The 13,722-nt window shown below is 36.8% G+C and overlaps 1 protein-coding gene across 5 annotated transcripts in view; it reads right to left on the bottom strand.

The window, feature by feature from the left end:
• The window catches only part of SBF2 (SET binding factor 2), a 256,714-nt gene that overhangs the window by 110,153 nt on the left and 132,839 nt on the right, over positions 1–13,722 (bottom strand). For all 5 annotated transcript variants that reach the window (XM_069857573.1, XM_069857575.1, XM_069857577.1 and 2 more), the window contains exon 7: positions 17–149. In XM_069857573.1, the coding sequence (XP_069713674.1) occupies positions 17–149 (133 nt within the window). The remainder of the gene's footprint in view (positions 1–16; positions 150–13,722) is intronic.

Below are 13,722 nucleotides of genomic sequence, written 5' to 3'. Positions count from 1 at the left end.
CCAAAACTTAACTCACCTATATTTGAGAGGAAACATCAAAGACTCCAGAGCCCTACAGGCATCGCTGAGCCTCTGAAAACTTGCAGAGTGGAAAAGAACTTTATTTTCTGTAAGCACGGCACAGAATAAGCTGAGCACATTTTGGATGCCTTTAAAAAAAAAAAAACAAAAGCAAGAAAACTGTAACAATGTGCCAACTTCTAGGGGAACTTTCAAAAAGCATACAATAAATGTGTAAATTGCCAAAACCCAAGTTCTACTACCTTGTACTTAGCTACTGCCGATTCCTTTCTGTATTTCAGGTTGCTAAATAGTACCTGAATGCATTTCTACATTTCAAATACGTTGTATTACGTCTTCCCTTCAATACCACTTTCAAGGATTTCCTCTTCTCAGTACAAATCCAAGCAATGCTTGAAAATACTTCAAACAGCATTATGTGTGTCTTCTGCATAGCCTTCTGTGTATCTAGAATTCAATTCCAGTCACTGATCCAGGCTTAACTTCTAAATCTTCAGGTATCTCCATGGAGAAAAAACAACAACAACAACAAACCACACTGCCAAACTCCAAAGAAAATTACAAAGCCTTCCTAGTAAATACATTCATACTTTACCCATGAAGAGCCTTCTAGGAGTCACAAGGTTAAAAAAGGGCAGTAAGAGTGTACGTGCCATTAGAAGGATATGTTAAAGAAGAGCTGATGGCTTAAACAAGCCCCACTAAATTTAGGATAAGACTCTTGAATCAGATGATGGGGTTTTTTCTTTAGGACGATATAATTTACCTAGGAGACAAAGCCACGTGCTTTAAGGGAAAACCAAAAATACATTTCCTTTAAAACAAAGTCCCATCCTGAGAAGCAGACATGTCTGAGATGTGAGATATGCTGAAATTTATGAAATTTCCTGAAATATGCTGGAATGTATGATGTTTCCCTGAGGACATAGCCTGTGTTATCAGTAAGACAGCCTGAATTACCTTTACAAAGCTACTGCTTATCTTACAATAATCTTCCCAATAAGAAGTGTGACTACTGAGAGTCACTATATTCATACAATAAGTAAAATTTTGTTCTGCATAAGAAATTTTATTATATGTTTTAACAAGTCTTTTTTTTTTTCTATATTGTATGAAAATTTGCTTCACTGGAGAGGAACTTGGTTCATAAATATAATGGCACAAGAATTCAGAGAGGGTTGTTGAAAGAACGACTTAACTCTTAGGATGAACAAGTCAAACAGAATCACAGAATAACCAGGTTGGAAGAGACCCACCGGATCATCGAGTCCAACCGTTCCTATCAAACACTAAACCATATCCCTCAGCACCTCATCCACCCGTGCCTTAAACACCTCCAGGGAAGGTGAATCAACCACCTCCCTGGGCAGCCTCTGCCAGTGCCCAATGACCCTTTCTGTGAAAAATTTTTTCCTAATGTCCAGCCTAAACCTCCCCTGGTGGAGCTTGAGGCCATTCCCTCTTGTCTTGTCCCCTGTCACTTGGGAGAAGAGGCCAGCACCCTCCTCTCTACAACGTCCTTTCAGGTAGGTGTAGAGAGCAATGAGGTCTCCTCTCAGCCTCCTCTTCTCCAGGCTAAACAACCCCAGCTCTCTCAGCCGCTCCTCATAAGGCCTGTTCTCCAGCCCCTTCACCAGCTTTGTTGCTCTTCTCTGGACTCGCTCCAGAGCCTCAACATCCTCCTTGTGGTGAGGGGCCCAGAACTGAACACAGGATTCGAGGAGCGGTCTCACCAGTGCCGAGTACAGAGGGAGGATAACCTCCCTGGACCTGCTGGTCACACCGTTTCTGATCCAAGCCAAGATGCCATTGGCCTTCTTGGCCACCTGGGCACACTGCTGGCTCATATTCAGTCGGTTGTCAACCAACACCCCCAGGTCCCTCTCCTCCAGGCAGCTTTCTAGACAGACTTCTCCTAGTCTGTAGCACTGCACAAGGTTGTTGTGCCCCAAGTGCAGGACCTGGCATTTGGCCTTGTTAAACCTCATGCCATTGGACTCTGCCCAGCGGTCCAGCCTGTCCAGATCCCTTTGCAGAGCTTCTCTACCCTCCAGCAGATCGACACTTCCACCCAGCTTAGTGTCATCTGCAAACTTGCTAAGGGTGCACTCGATGCCTTCATACAGGTCATTGATGAAGACATTGAACAGGGCTGGACCCAGCACTGAGCCCTGGGGAACCCCACCTGTCACTGGCCTCCAGCTGGATTTAACACCATTTACCACCACTCTCTGGGCCCAGCCAATAACATAACATAATATAATAACATAATAATAATATAATATAATATAATATAATATAATATAATATAATATAATATAATATAATATACAATAACATAATAGCTTGTGCTTTCAAACTCCAGTCTCCAAGAAGGCTAAGGGCAGACTCACGAAATCAAAGGCAGAGACTTAAGAAGACTCAAAGATAGAAGGTTTTGTTGTAGCACTTTATAACAAAGTTACTGTTGCAAATAGTAGATATTGTTTTCAGTGCCATAATTAATATTGTGCTACTATGAAACAAACTGCTTTGCAATCTACAGTGGAAAGATAGTGTTTAAAAAAAATCAAACTGGTTTCCTCATGTGAACGAAATAGCATCCAGTGAATGGTTAGAAGCTAACCTGCAGTAGTGGTCTTTCTTGTGTATATATGTACAAGCCTACATACATATTTAAACATAAAGTTAAAGTTAGAAACTACTGCCTGTTTAAAAAAATCTCTGTAAGTAATTAAAAATGTCAGATGCTCCTTTTATGCAAAAGTGCCCTTTCTCCTTTCCCATCACAGAAGACTGGTTTGGAGTATGCTTTTTGTTTCAAGCTAAGGTATTACTGAGGAAAATAATACCTTAAAATCTCACAAATATTCATAACTTTTGGTATAACTGAAGTGTCTAAAAAAAAAACCAAACCAACCCCTCTTGTGACCAAAATATCTATACCTAAACATTGTTGAAAGAGATGGTTTTCCATTCTGCACAACTCACAGCAGCAACCTAGGCTGAGAGTTAACCACTCTAAAGTATTTTCTAGGTTTTATTAACTTTAGACTGTGTTTTACAAATAATTAAAATATTCCTTTATTGGAAATATTTAATTGATACCAAGCTATGTAAAAAAATACTGTTTTTTCTAGCTATATGATACTCTCTTGCTGTGATGACTCAAGAGCATTAATTCTAGGACCTTTAAGAATCCTAAAACTTAGCCAGTATCAGCATTTTTCACTTGAAATATCTTCTGAATATAGGCTTCATCATTGGACATCAAAACAATACACAATTATCAATAGTACATAATAACCAATCACTTAAAAACTGCAAAAATATTACTAAGAAAATACATGGAATAAAGTGGAAATCCATGTTTTGCAAATGTATGAGGAGGACACCTGCAAGTACTTCATAGCATTTGAACATCAGCTAACTTTCTAGCATTGATACCCATCTATGAAGCCAAAATAAATATTACAGTTACACTAATTTTTTTTTTTCTATTAAAAAAATTAAGAACACATTGGCTGTAAAGCACAAGATCACAGTCTCTTTGGGACTAAAATGATAAACTAGTGTACAGCTAATACAGGTAATCTTTATGCTCATATATAGCGTTAGCTTGTATGACTGCTAGATTTTTACCTTTATTACTTTAAGAAATGGATTCTGGAAAGTGTCTTCAATCTAAAGAAAATTCTGGATGTCAAATAAGTGTATTTTTTTTTTCTTGTAGATTTTTCTTGATAGTTTCTTTTATGAACCCAAGTTCACATACATTATGTTAGAAGATGAGTCAAAACTGAGTGCTGAAGTGCCACTTAAGTTCAACTTTCGTACCTATATGAGTATGTTTTTGGTAAGCAGAAAAATAAAGTCTTCATTTCTGTAATACTCTGGGACCAAGGAAATGTACAACAACAACAGGTTTGTCACCTGAACTCAACTACAGTAAGCCTGGAGTTCATAAATTCTACCCTCCTCTCAAGGTTTGATTGGAAGACAAACAGATTATACTCAAAAGGCACCACTTATTGGAATAAAAAGAAGGTGAAAACCAGAAGAAATAAATCAATGTGCTTTTTAAAATTTAAACTGTTAAGCAGAGATGATACACTTGGTGAGGCTTTCATACTTTTATGAGGGAAATTATTCTGGTTTTGCTGCATATCAGTGGCTGCAGATAAAACTTCAGTTTGTACTCCACAAAAGCATTTCTCACTGTAGCATCATCTGCACCAATACAGTTTAATATTTAAGATGGCTATTCTTAGCCACTATCTCCAACATACATAATTGATGCCACATAGAAGAATATTTACTGCAAACATGCTTTTACAACATTCCACTAGTTAGTCTCTCAGATATTCACTACATTTTAACTAGCCTTGCAAGATCTATAAGCGTTTGCTGCAATATGAACACACTCAATGTAGCCCTAGCTTTGCTGAGTTAGACAAAAGCATTGCTTTATTCAAGGAGGGACACGAAGACGATCAGAGGGCTGGAACACTTCCTCTATGATGACAGGCTGAGAGAGTTGGGGTTGTTCCGCTTGGAGAAGAGAAACCTCTGGAGAGACCTAATAAAGGCCTTCCAGTACCTGAAGAGGACTACAAGAAAGCTGGGGATGGACTTTTTACAATGGCATGGAGTGATAGGTCTTAGATTAGACATTAGGAAGAATTTCTTCACAATGAGGATGGTGAGGCCCTGGCCCAGGTTGCCCAGAGAAGTGGTGGCTGCCCCATCCCTGAGGTGTTCAAGGCCAGGTTGGATGGGGCCTTGGGCAGCCTGGTCTGGTGGAAGGTGTCCCTGCCCATGGCAGGGGGGTTGGACCTATATGATATTTAAGGTCCCTTCCAACCCAAACCATTCTATGGTTTGCAGAACTTTATGAAAGAGACCAAAATTGAGAGCATCTAAGCACGTGTCTCATAAATCAGCAGGTCTTCTAAGGAACAGCAGGAAAAAAACAATAAGGATACTGGGAAATATCCAACCTTCTCTGGGAGTTTGAACATGGACAAATGAAAACCACCAGCAAAGCAAATAGGCTGTCAGGGGCAAGGAAAGCTCACTGGCCAACTACTCACAGATCAAGAGGGATAAGATGCATTGTCTCTCCAGTTTGGCAATCTCTGTCACAAGTACAAGTTAGCAAGTCCTTGGTAAAAGCAATTAAAAGCAGAGCTGTGAACTACTGCTGTGCAATCTATCACTGGCTATAACCCCTGCACTAGGAAACCCCTCAGCAAGGCAGCAGAAAACCAAGGGCAGGACACAGACCTCCTGCACACCCTGCCTGCACATCTAGGCTAAACCCAAGCTTGTACCAGAAACTGGTGTGGGAAAGGTGCAATAGACATAACTTTATAGATGATCTTAACTCCAAGGTGAACCTGGAATGTTCAGCAGATCGAATCCCCATCTAAAAGTTATTTCTATATTCTTTTAACCATTTTCTGTGTTCTCAATGCATAAAAAAGCAGGAAGTCACCTCACCAATACTGGCCACATTTCAGCAGGAATGGAATAAAAGAGATTAGGAAACTTGTGTGAGTGCATTTCAAAATAAAATTATTTTCATTTCTGCAATGTACCTACAATATAAATGAATAAACCACAAAGAGAGTTGTACGCTTGTACTGTGATCAGAGTTCATATAAAATGCATAAATAACTTACAAGAAATAACAATACAATACCAAGGTCATTTCTTTAGGCATCTTTCACAAAAGCCAGTTTAAAGTGAAAACTTAGCTGGCTGTTGCCCTTTTCTTTCCTGAATAAAAGCTTCACAGCCTAAGAAATACTAGATTTATACCTAAGGAGAGGTTCTGAAGGTTTTTTTGGGTTTGGTTTTTTTGCTCTTCCATTGAGAATGCAGTCACCAATATTGATCAACTTCTTGAAAACAGGCTACTCAGTTTGAAAATGCACTTGGACAGTGAAATCCAAGCAAATCACTTCCACTGACTGAATTACCTGAACTACTTGTACAACCCAGACAGATTCTTTAGTAGCAGTTGTTTTCCTTTTCACTCTTTTTGTTTGTTTGTTTGTTCTTAAATAATCTCTGACAAAATCATGTGTACAATATAGACAGCAAATCTGGAATTTTCTTCATTTCAAGACGATGGATACTAACTGAATGCAAAATTATTGCTTCACACCTACTCTGGAATATATGTTTTAAAGAATATGAGCAATATAATGAATGTGAAGAAAATTTACACCTGATGGACTCAAATTATAAATAGCAATACTTCTGATTACTTTCCTTTTTTAAACTATTTCACCCCTTGACTAAACTACTTGACCAAGCCACCAAGGTGTCGTTTCAAGCCCTGCATGCTGTTTACTGAAAACAAACATTTCCGAACAACAGCCTGAGCCCAGTTTCCTCATGCTACAAGACACAATTGTGTCTGTCTGTAACCTTGAACCGTATACCGCTCTTCAGACTCCACACTACATCCGATGCTAATTTGTCAGGGCATAAACAGACAACACGAAAAACAACAAACAAGTTGATTTTTACAGATTACTCTTTTGCAGTCTACAGACAGACAGACATCCTGTAAAATATTATACATACGCTGGAAAATTTTGAATGGAGGCTTCCTGACCTTCACTGTTGTCAAGTATTTAAAGAATCCGTAATTTGTACTAAATTATCTGACATCCTACATCAACAAATGTATCATTCTGCCTGCTTCCTGTTGTTCTAGAATTAAAGTATTTATTTAGGCATGATTAAAAAAAAGCAAACACAAAGCGTTCTTGATAAATTATTAACTGTCCTCTATATTGCATGAAATGGAAATATTACCACTAACTTCTTCAGACTTTTGTAAAAAGTTATAAACATGGATTTGGAAACATAAGTAGTTGAACACATTATTATGCCCATATGTCATTCTTAAATTATGGGACACAATAAAGAGCTTAATAGACAAAATAATCCATAACTTAGCCAGACTAATCCAGGAAATGGGTCAACAAAGACTGAAAAGCCTTTCTGAAAGGCCACTGGAGAGTGCACAGTAGAAGTTCTGTGCCAGGTAGTGTCAAGCTCTAAAGATAACTGGGAAAAAAGTAGAGAAAAACAAAACTATTTTCATTTTTATTTTTAGATGTAGCTGCACAGCACTGCTAATGAACAAAATACAAGCTTAACTAATAAATAAGAGGTAACAATTGTACTCATTCCTCATACAGGTAATTCTTGCCAAATTGCATTTGTCAATCTAAAAATTACATGCTATCTCAAATCAACTACATGGAGTTAAACCAAACCCCCAAACTGCCTTGCCATTCATTCCAGGATCAACACACATTTGGAAGAGTATGCAGTTCTGTCATTAGAGTAGGACAGCACCGCACATTACATGATTAAATCACAGCCCAGAGTTCTGCGAGGGTTAACTTATCCTGGTTTCTGGCTGAACATGAGTCAGACAAGGACCATGAGAAATTAATTTTAATTGGTCTTTGTCACACTAAGGAGGAAGAGAAGCAGTCTCCAAATCACAGAGCCTTCAGCTAAGGCGCCCGCAAAAAATCAAACATTTAGTGAATAAAGTGTTTGTAGTAATTTCTGAGCACGGACATGGCTGTAACAGGCAGTATGGAAGTCAAAACACATTTTGATAGATAAACTTCTGATTTGGGAACTGAAGGCAATCCAGTATCTGAAACACGAATGTTGCAGTTTTTTTTTATAAGAAGCAGGGCAGAAAAAGGGCTTCTCTACAAACCAGCCTTTGGGCAGGATGGAAAGAGGTAAGGAACAGGATGACCATACAGAATAATTCTGGTATAAATGCCATATAAGCCAACTGATCACTGAGCAGCATATCAAAGAGACTAATGGATAAATATTCTTATCACCGTTGTTCCCCCAAAGTCTAACAATATCAACTGTGTTCTGTTGACACTGAGACAAGCAGAGGGCTGTCATCCAAACCCAAAATTACACAGGCACAAGGGAACTGGGATTAAGCACAGTATATGATCTAGTTAGAAAGACACGCAGTGATGTCTGTCATTTGCATGTTGATATCACTTCTTTATTTCCAATGTCATTAAATCCCTCTGCAGACCTGCACAAAAGAGCAGCAAACTCCCTGGATTCCTTAAGCCTTAAAACACAATTCTGCCAATACCCTGAGTGAACATGATCAGTACAGTTTTTTTTCTTCAGATATAATGGTAGAGCTAAATATAATTAAGAATAAAGTATTTAGATAATAAGGTCTTCATCCCTGAGAGGAGTGTAAGACCATTTCATATGCACAGTTTTAAAGCTCCACTTAAACAAAGTGAGACTTATAAGCTCAAGATTTTCATTGAGTGAGTTTTCTCAATGAAGTAGAAAAGACAATAGAAGGTAAACAGACCAAACCAAACCAAAAGAATGGTTTCATACACAGAAAATACTCGCAAGGCAGGGAGGTAAATACTCAATTTACACTAAAGCAGTAACTTTGAATTACACAAATATAACCAGCAAGACCAATTGAAGGTTTGCAACTGATTCTATGTCTGGGTCATACAGTCAGTCTTGATAGCTGCTACTAAAACCAGATTTAGTTATTTTATTTCAAACGTTGCTTTTGCTTTTGCATTTTTCTTTTACTGAGCACCCAACAAACCCAAATGTCAGTCAAAGTAGCTTTGCATATAAAATCAAAATCGTTAAGGGGAAGATAACCTTCACGCAAATCAAACATGAGATTAATTTTTTTCACCTATGGGGAGGGTGGCAAGCAATATTTTTTGATACTGAACTGTTAACTATCAGATTAAAACAGATGTTTTTGTTCTCTTACTCTCTGTCTCAATGTGCATGCAGGCATTAACATTTGAGTAACAGTGTATTCTGCTGAAATATGATTTATTTTCCCATCTCATCTTCTGCTTACTTAATTACATAGTAAGGTACCTAAAATAAGTAGCTATTTGGTTTGGATGTTGATGTCATCAATATCTAGTATTCCAGTCTTGAGAAAGTCTTAATGAAAAGATAAAGAGTAACCACGTACAACACTAATACCAGGATACAGAATTTCTGTATAACCTCAGAGGCCCACACTAACCAAAAATTATTGAAAGAATTTTGTAAAAGAATTTTGAGTGGACTGAAATCCAATAGCAGATATATACTAATGAATAGAAATGCTGCCCAATTTCCCTAAGTAGACATGGGAGAGCACTACTGAAATGTACCCATGATTTTAGAAAATTTTATAAATTATTTTCCTTCTTTAGAACCGCCCTTTTAAGAAACATGAATTTATTGTTTGTACCTAATATTCTGTGACACCTTCTCTCCCACATATATCGAAAGACATGATGGAAAAATAAGCACATGCTATAAAAATTATTTAGAGTCATTAAATAAGCCAAAATTATGCTTCTTTATTCTGATAGGAAATCTAAAATTGCAGAAGAAATTATCTGCAAGTGCTGATTTATTTAAGTAATTAAAAATGGATACTGCAATTTACTAGCTTTTGGTAAATCGGTTCATATGTAGTAAACAGTCTGAGAAAGTAAAGCAGATTTTCTGTTCAGCAACCAACAGGCATTTTAAACTTCAGAAAGAGCATTAGTTTCTTTCTCAAATAACCCAATTAATTTTTAAAATTTCATGTTAGAAATCAAGAAAATTATCACAACAAAGAAATCTTAACTTTTCTGACCATAGATTCAAAACCATGACAGGATGAATAGAAAGCAAATTTATAATCATAACTTGTTAGAGACTATTGGAAATTATTCTGCACATAAGCTGATTAGCGAAGTATGTAATCTAACAGGGAAATGGCACATCAGAATGAAATCACCATAATTAATCCCTTACTGTCCATCTTGACAATTCAAGAACTGTCTCAGAATAAAGCCTGAACAACTATTACACATAGCCTTTTTATGGAACTTAGCCATATCAGCTAGGTAGCATCAGAAACCCAGTACGGTGATGTCCACATACAGATACTAGCATATCATAGATCCTGAAGTTGAAACCTTAATCTTTTTTTACTTAGAAGCACAAAATGCAAACTAGAATTCCTGTAAATACAAAGTTACGTGCTAAATGTATCAAATGGGTACATTTCACTTTCACCAACACACGAAGTACATGAAAACAGGCAGTGCCTTTTTAACCTGCTGATGGATACTTTTTGTCATCTTTGCAGCTACATATACAATAGCAAGTCTGGAAAGATTTCAATCAAATTACAATGACTAATTTCAGATAAATACATAGCTTATTTATTTACATAAACTTTTAAAAGCGAGTATTTCACTTACAGCAAAGAACAACACCAACAGATAGGAAAAATAAAGAACTAAACTAACAAAATTATGAGTAGCTGCAATATGAAAAGGAACAGTATAACATATGGGAAAGACTGCTGTGTGTAATGGATTGCAAGATATTCTTAGTAGAAATACCGCAAATTAAATCCTCATGGAGAAAATGGATACTCATTATTTGACTGAATTCATTTAAAGCAGAAAAACGTCCTTTAACAGAAGAATGCTGAGCGAGAGTAATACCACTATAATCCTTAGAAAGAAAATATCTAAGAATGAGAAGAGTATTGTCATTCCTGAACTGTACACAGGAAAAATGGTCAAGGATGCACAAGAAACTGCAAACATATCCGTTTCCTGTCTGAGGACTACAAAGTCCTTCTCAAGGGACACAACTACTGAAGCATTATATTAATGGAATCAAACAAATGCAAAGACAACAAGAACAGAGGCAGCTGATCAGGATATTCTGCTAGAGATATCTCCAGCCACTGTTGGTCGATACTTACGAAGCATAAATCCACAAATATTCTATTAAGGAAATTGCAAACATACATAAACATGAAAAGTGAAAAAAGTCATTTTATTTTCCTAAAAGACTACATATGGATCTGCAAAATGTTTAGTGATCTTTAGAAATTCCTTCTTCATGAAATTGTCTGAGATATTCCTGACCTCCTGAGATACTGGGGAAATAAAGCCTCAGCAACCATCCACAAAGTACAGTTCCATGGGACTGCAGAAGAGAACCTGTACAAAATTCACTATCACAATATCCCTTTATTTCCAACAGCATCTAAAAGAACTCTCTTTTTGTTCTGCTGTTGCAACAGTAAGAGCCCATTACCAGTAAATGCCACATTAAATCCCTTGGTAATCTACTTGTTCTTTGACAGACTACACAAATCTACTTGGAAAGTTTGAACAGTAAATTCTCTTTTGCTGGTTTATAGAGCTAATCACAGCTGACTGGTCATTGGGATTTAAACCGAAACTACACTATAAGCCAGCAGCATCCCCTCAAGAAACTTGTGGTACCAGGTTCCACAGTCTGGAGGGTACGCAATCTATTAAAAGCAAAGAAGGTTTAGAAGTTTCCTGACCATCTACTTCAGTACAACTGCCTTAATTTAATTAAATCATACATGCTGTTAAATTCCAACAAAGCAAATATATGATCCCATTACAGGATATGTGACCTCTCATGGAAAGGAAGTTAAGTGAGTTGGGTAAGAAGGTTGTAAACAACCTGACAGAGGTAAAAAAGTTCTGGTATATATCACTGAAGTCTCATAACAAACATGAGATGTTGAAAAGGCCCCACATCAATGCTCTGATCTTAGTTATAGGTATTACTTGTAATTATAGGTATTGCTGTACTGAAAATGCTGCATTTGGTCATGTCATATGCTGTACAGATTAAATCTCTCATTGTTTAGCCAAACATAGCTTATTTCTGAACATAATGAAGTATTAAAATATAAACCATTCTTTCTCTGTGTTGAAGACACTAGGATTTTCTTAGTCAACAAGCTGAAGCCAGCTCACGTGCTGACTGTGCAGTGACCCTTTCATAATATTTCCCAGCCATATAAATACACATATATATTTATCAGGAATGTCTTCTCTCATTTATACAGTAATTCGATAGTCATCTGTTGGCATAAAGAACACTACATGACAGGCCGAACATTATATCTCTCCTAAATCACAATTACAATAATGAGAAACTATTACATTACAGAAAATATTCCTCAAAGTGTCAACAAATATAGTTAAAAGCAAAAATTCTGACTGCCTTAATGTATCCTGGATTTAGAAATATGGCACTGATGGGTCTATAAAAAGTGAAAGAGTCCAAACTTCTACCGTCATGACTGTATCAGCTAATCCCAAACTGATCAAGCTTTACCTTAAATGTAATGACGCTACTTGTTACTACTCAGAACTGAAGGTGTTTCACTATTTTTCTCCTCCTGTGGTTAGGAATAATCTTTTAACTTCCAGCTTAAATTGATTCATGAGCTTTTATATTAGTTTGTTCCTGAAGCTCATAATTTTCTGTAGCTTAAGCGGGTATACACAAAAACTCCTCTCTCTAAACAACACTGATGTAAGAAGCTGAAAGTGGTAATGCACAAGGTCTATGATATGGGACAAATTAAAAGGGTAAGATCCAGCAGAAATAACTAACATAACATAGAACAATTTCTACTTTCATTCAGGGTAAAAATGTAAAGTACAGCATGTCCTGTAAAGTATTGTCAGTTTTAGAATTAGCTATCACAAAATTAACTAATTTGAGGACCATCATAATTCAGTTTTCCCCTTTTGGATCAGGTAGGTATTTTCTAATAATCATGGTAACATTAATTATATTCTAATGTTATTATATAATCTTATAAAATCTATATGGAAGTTATATGAAAAAGAGAATGTCATTACAAAGAGTCATTGGTTGAATAACATATCAAATATTACCTAAAAGATCTTAATCATAAAACTAGCAAGTTCTAGCTCTACTTCCTATTGTTTTCTGGACATGGTTTCCACAAAAGATCCATCTGCCTTAGCAATGATTTGAGATGTATCAGATGAGAGTGCAAATCTATAAAATGAAGAGTGTCACTACATCAAGTCAAGTTAAAGAGACTTTAATAGGTAGCCACGGGTAGCCCTGTTCAGCAAAGCATTAGGCTAAAAAATTGCTGTAGACTCAGAGGTCTTTTGATAGAGCTGAACAACAACGGACTGAGCTTTATGTCCAAGTGGACTGTTAAAGATTTAAGCTATGTGCCAAAATATTACACTTACACACAATGAACTAAAAGCTTCTCACATATTTTTGCCCACAGTCTGAAGAAATACTCAAACTCTCAAACATTAATTTGCATTGGTTGTTCCACAATCTGTGTCTACACGACCAACCTAACATAACACTGAAGTGGGCCTACTTGGAGTATGGGATTGGACCTTCTGATTTTCAGAGGTCCATTCCAACCTAAATCATTTACAGTTCTGTCCAAGCTCCTCCATCATGGTAAGAGCCAAGGAATTCAGACACCTAACCCCTCTGCGAATGAGCGATTGCCACATCATTCTAGACAACCAGCTTTGCTTTCCCTAAGTGCAAACTAGTATGGATAGATAACCTCACAACAATTCTGACTGCCAAGTGTTACTGCTGTTAAGTTCACACACCATAAATGTCCAATCTAGATGTGTACTGGGGTAACAAAGGAAATTTCTGGGTTTGATCATTCTTGGGAAGAAAAAAGGTAAAATTTATTTTAAGTTATTAACAATAATATAAAGAGAAATAATTCACAGCTAAACACATATTATGATCTGTCCCTTACAAATGCTTTTTTAGAAA

The sequence above is a fragment of the Phaenicophaeus curvirostris genome, chromosome 5 (assembly GCF_032191515.1).
Source record: "Phaenicophaeus curvirostris isolate KB17595 chromosome 5, BPBGC_Pcur_1.0, whole genome shotgun sequence".
Lineage (NCBI taxonomy): Eukaryota > Metazoa > Chordata > Aves > Cuculiformes > Cuculidae > Phaenicophaeus > Phaenicophaeus curvirostris.
The sequence above is the reverse complement of the archived record's forward strand: the minus strand, read 5'-3'. Positions and strand labels throughout refer to the sequence as shown.